Source organism: Ptychodera flava, chromosome 17, assembly GCF_041260155.1.
Source record: "Ptychodera flava strain L36383 chromosome 17, AS_Pfla_20210202, whole genome shotgun sequence".
Lineage (NCBI taxonomy): Eukaryota > Metazoa > Hemichordata > Enteropneusta > Ptychoderidae > Ptychodera > Ptychodera flava.
The window spans coordinates 28,456,521-28,462,520 of record NC_091944.1 but is presented as its reverse complement, the minus strand read 5'-3'; the positions used below and the strand labels follow the sequence as shown (position 1 = coordinate 28,462,520).

The window sequence follows — 6,000 nt, the reverse complement described above, 5'->3', positions numbered from 1 at the left end:
TAAGATTAAAATAAAAAAAACTCTGAACAGTACCTACTGATAGTCTACTTACACAATAGCTAACAGCTGCTCATCGTCAAAAAACATTAAATTTTGCAATTTTGAATCTTCCATTTAGGCCTTGTGGCAGCCATATTGTCAATAATTTTATCAAGAGAACCCACTTTTCTGAGAAAATGAAATAATGAAACAATAAAAAAATGCAAATAGAAATCTGAATATGCATTTATGATGGTAATGCATTCACTATTCACCACAGAATCATCCTTAAAAAAGCACCTATGGAATTTTACAGTAATTGATGATCGCTCTGTTTAAAAATGGCCGCCACACCAGAACGAGGCTCTATGCTTAAGGCTTGGTATCCAAATTGATTTTAAAACAATAAAAATATGCAAATAGTGATCTAAATGGGCATTTATGATGGAAATACGTCCACTATTCCCCACACAATCATCCGTAAGCAGCAACTATGGGATTTTATAGTGACTGATGGTCGCCATATTTAAAAATGGCCGCCACACCAGAACGAGGCTCAACCTGTGGTGGCTCGGTATCCAAATTGATTCATATTATGATAATCTACATTCCTACCAAATTTCATGCTTTTATCACAAAATGCACAATTGTTATGAAAATTTTGGTTATGCCGCGCCACTAAAAGCATTCACACACATTCAAAAACAAAATGAAGACGATTTGTTCTACTGATATGTTATAGCATCACATTTTATAATTCAATTTTAACTTTCTTTGGAACATGCTCAATGTAAGCAACATAATTTGTTGATGAAGACTGTCCATCTTTAGATTCGGCGTCTTCTAGGGTTGCACCAATCTTGTCTATTTTGTTACTTTGTTTTGTCGTAACTTGAGAAACTGGTTTACTTACAGATTCCTTTGATTTAACACTAGATGAAGGTGGTAGTAATATATTTGACACATGCTTTTTTCGTGCAGTAGACGTCAAGTCGAGATGTCTAAAGCATTCACACACATTCAAAACAAAATGAAGACGATTTGTTCTACTGATATGTTATAGCATCACATTTTATAATTCAATTTTAACTTTCTTTGGAACATGCTCAATGTAAGCAACATAATTTGTTGATGAAGACTGTCCATCTTTAGATTCGGCGTCTTCTAGGGTTGGACCAATCTTGTCTATTTTGTTACTTTGTTTTGTCGTAACTTGAGAAACTGGTTTACTTACAGATTCCTTTGATTTAACACTAGATGAAGGTGGTAGTAATATATTTGACACATGCTTTTTTCGTGCAGTAGACGTACATTTGAGGCGCGTAAACCGTCATCTGTTCTGTGACCTGTTTGTTCTTTGATAAGCTGCTCATCGAATCCCTGATGGTACAGAGATGTTGCCGCATTCACCTGAAATTATCAAACCAAGACATATGTGACAAATATCATGGAAATAAGTACAGCCTTTTTGTAATGTTTGTGGAATAGTCGAAAGAAATTCTGTGATACTGCCACACACACAACAAACTGTTTGGTCAATGAATTTAATTTTATAACTTTACAGAATTCGTTTTGTGTATAAATATTTTAGTAAAAGAATAAATTACCTTGTCAGAATATCAAGTGTGCTGGCAGTCTGGCCAAGCCATCTTGCACATTTGCTTTGTGTAAAGACGTATATTTTCTGGCAGGAGAACTTGATTATCCCTTGGCAAGGGTCATCGATAGTATAATCCCGTCCGGTGTTAATCGCCACGTACTTGAAGTACACATCTTGGATTTTATGCGCTCCGTAGTAGCGGGTGCTCTCATAGGGCAGTTTGCCCGTGTAGAATCCACTTTGGTTGTTTTTACATGGCCGTCCATGGAACTCTAGGAAGTCTCGTGGGTCATCAGATCAGACAAGTTGACAAGGTCCATCTTGACCAGTCGAAAACACGAAAAGGTATTGAAAGCCTGATGCATCCACGAGGCAATCACATGCATCTACAGATTGAATTCCTTCTCGCTAGCCACTAGCCAATGCGACAGAGTAAGGCAAGCCATTTTATTTAACCAATCAGACTAAAACAGTTTCCTTCTACACAGGTGCATTATACCTCTCTGTAGCCCTTATTCAAATGCAGATTTGCAGTTGACCAGAGCCCTTACTTGTCTTGGATAGGTCATTCTCCCAAACTCGCGTGCCAGGTGCATAATGACCTCTGTGAACCTTTCAAGGTACAATTGGTCACTCCATTCCATTGTGGGTATTCAAATGAAAAGCAGACGATTTATTGACAGTAATTTTCAAATTTTAGAGAAGATTGGCCTGTTTTTCGTGGTATAAGTCGTTAATCGCACCTCGTAGGTGAGCTGTTACAGTTGTAATCACCACACTTATGGTCAGGAACTTGTAAACATCACTCGGCCTTCGGCCTCGTGATGTTTACAAGTTCCTGACCATAAGTGTGGTGATTACAACTGTAACAGCACACCTACTCGTGCAATTAACTATACAAACTTTAACTCAAATGGCATTTGTAATATCTTACTTGTTACTTTCTCCGTAAAACTCCGTATATTTTTGCGACAATACATTCCCAAAATATATGCTTATAAGTGTCGTATACTTGGCAAGGTTTACATAAAGGACAATCAATTTTTTTCCAGTGAAAAAGCTTAACACAATTTGGTAATCTACGAATAGTAAATTTCCAGTGAAAACTGTAAAGCTTAGTTTCTTGTGCAACGTTTTTTTGCGAGTAACCACACTTCCTTTTCCTTTAATTGAAAGTTACATTCTCTACTCAAGGATTCAACATTAGCGACAATGCAAAGCCTTGTTATTCATAATACAATGCAAACTTGGGGTAAGCTACTTGTCACAAAGCCATTCCGCAAGTTCTTTTATACAGTATGTCTTCAAAATGAAAGCTTCAAAATGTTACAAATATATTTTGATGAAGTCTAGAAAAGTTCATCATTACATAACTGACCAGAATCAACATGCAAATTTATTGATTGTTAAAGTAAATAAGCCCAAATTTAGTGACGCCGGAATTTTAATGGCCTCTTGAATTTTTCATTACTCTTTCGAGAAATGAACATACTAAATAATATTGTAATATTCACAATGGCCAAAACATACATTTTACAACGTTAAAAGAGGCATCAAAATTGGTACTGCTCAATACAGAATTGTGAGAGTTCCACTGTCTGAATATTTCTTACAAATACGTTTTCTGAATATCTTGAAATGACCTTATGGCGTTACCGGTATTTTTCAGTTCAAAGCACGAAAACTCTGATGCAGTTGTTATAGCTATCAGCTACAACCACCCTACATGGTACATCATCTGTCACTGCAATACCGGCGGGCTGGTTCAGCAAACCAACACCACTCTCACAACGACAAACTAACTGACCACTCATATCAAACTGCAGTAGGAACTCAGGGTTCGCGCTAACATACACATATCTATCGCCCTCAAGCGAAATTCCCTTTGGCGCTCTCAGTTGACCATCCCCACTCTCACAATCAAAGGAATATAAATACTTGTCTCGCGAATCAAATACCTGGATACGTTGGTTATTGTAGTCTGCTACAAATACCATTCCGGTACTTCCTACTACTATACCCCAGGGCCAATTGAATTGCCCTTCACCACTACCTTCTGACCCAAATGATCTCAGATATTTACCCAATTTAGTATAAATTTTGACACAGCCTTTGCGACGGTCTGTCACATACACATTGCCATTTATAGGGTTAACAGCTATTCCATAGGGATTTCTCAACTCATTTTGTCCAAAGCATCTCAAAACATTGCCATCCTCATCACTGGCGACTACCTGGGTGTTATTGCTATCTAAAGTGTAATGTGTATTGTCACTTGCTATAGCTATGTCACGTGGCCTAAAGGGTCTATGAAATTTTGTAAATGTTTTGATTTTCTGTAGATTACTGTTCCCAATTGTTATTAATCTGTGATTTTCGGTGTCAGCTATAACAGGTTCACCCCTCCGGTTTTTTGCCACACTCATCGGGCAGTTGAACTTTATATCTTCAATGGCTGTTCCGTGAACAGTATTTACCAACCCTTTAACAACAGTAATGACGACAGGACAGCCTGGTATTTGTTGACCTCCTACTGTCAATGTAAGTTCATACTTGCCTTCCATTTGCCCATTCAGTAACACATTATGTGTACCGTCTCTGTTGTCAAATACGTCAATGTCCTCCAAAGACTTGTCAGGTTTTCTGACCCTCCCTATTACTGGCTCGGTTGGGATGACTTGATTTCTTGTTGAATCCATTGTTTTGATTACTACATTAACAGAGTCACCTTTCATGATTGGTTTAGGGAAGTGTTCAACTGTGCAGTTTGAAATACAGATGTTTGATTTCAGTGTCCCGAGAAGTTCAGATTGTTGGAATGTTTCACTTGGCTCAAAGATGACTACATCATGCTGTGTTTGTGGTTTTGTTTCGCTAGCAATAAGTTGTTTTGCACGAGAATCTACATCGCCCTTTGTCGAAAGCAGATGCATCTCATTACCGTGATGCATCAGGGTCACTATGTAGTTCTTAACACTGATAATAATTCCATGATTTAGTTCTGATTCTTCTATGTCTACCCGTGCTGCCTCTCCTTTCGGCTTGTACAGTTTATTTAATTCATCTAGCAGAATCTTCTCTTGTCTCCGCACTTCTTGAATCATTTCTTCTGCTTTCGTCCTTACCTTTCTTTCCTCGTTTCTGTACTGCTCAACTAGTTCCCTTTGCATTTCCTTGGCCAGTATGTTTTTCTTTTCAGTTCCCGTGCTTTTACTTTCAGTTCGTCGACAATATGTTTCAAGTCTGTAAGATACTCATCTGCTGCATCCTTCAAGTTCCTGTGATTGTGCTCTGGTATGCGGTGTTCGACTATTGTACATTTCGAACAAACAGGTACTTGACAGGTTTCACAGTAAAATTCAATCTTGCTGTCACTGTGTTTACTACAATATTCCACCACAGGTACTATCAATTCACCTGAAATTATAGCTCTCCTGTAATCGTCAATTTTCATAAGTCTATGAGTCCTTGAGATGGGCAGATTTTCATGAGAAGTGGCGCAGGAATCACAGAGATCATAGTTGCAGTCTACACACCTTGCAGTGGCAGTATCCCTTTGACATCCTTCACAATTGGTCTCAACATTTTGAACTGCCTTCATCCGTTGATTAAACTTCTCAATCAAGTTGCTCATAAAGGAGTGGGATTTTAGATCTCTAACTCCTCCAACAGGAAGGTAACGTTTCTGTCTACATACAGGACACTTTACAAATCGTTTTCCTTTTACCAATTTGAGTAAACATGGTTCGCAGAACGTATCCAGACATTGAAGGATTTTGGGAGACTTGTACTGTTCGCGACATATTGGACAACACAGAAAATCTTGGTCAATTTCTTCCAGAAATCTGGTTTCAGACATTGCAGCCATTTTTCTTCGAGTCAACTTATTTTGTGCCAGAAGCGATCTTCACTGGTTTTGAGCAATATCGGACGCCTTATCATACAATGTACTTTCAATTTGAATAATAAATTCTTTGTATCGGAAAACATTTGTTGAACACCTGATGGCAATTTGATGACAATTTTACTCCTGACATAGGTGGTCTGCAAGACCAACAACTTGATCGACGTCACTACAATGCGCACCATGACAACGACACCAGTATTTACGATACACAGAAGTCAAAAGGCATGGACGGCAAGGTTTCATTTGTTTTCGCTCCCGCTCGTTTTCCGACATTTTCGGAGGAGAGTGTTTTGTTTTAAAATCTTCATACATTTTCCCGACAATATTTGAAACAGTGTTGCTTTTCCCTGGCTTTGAAATTATAATACATGTACATTCAATGTAGCCATAAAAGCGCAGAGGCAATAAACGTTTGAATTGTCTGATAACAAAAAAATGTGGGTTATTGCCAGTCCCGGACATCCGTGACGTGCTTGTGTGGTGTCAACCAAAATTTATAACCTTGTGTGAGCAG

The 6,000-nt window shown here is 38.2% G+C and overlaps 1 protein-coding gene across 1 annotated transcript; it reads right to left on the bottom strand.

Moving 5' to 3' along the window:
* Positions 1-3,249: 3,249 nt before the first annotated feature.
* On the bottom strand, positions 3,250-4,749 carry LOC139116359 (tripartite motif-containing protein 2-like). Its single transcript, XM_070678995.1, has one exon. The coding sequence runs from the start codon at positions 4,747-4,749 to the stop codon at positions 3,250-3,252; it is 1,500 nt and encodes a 499-aa protein (XP_070535096.1).
* Between the last annotated feature and the right edge of the window lie 1,251 nt (positions 4,750-6,000).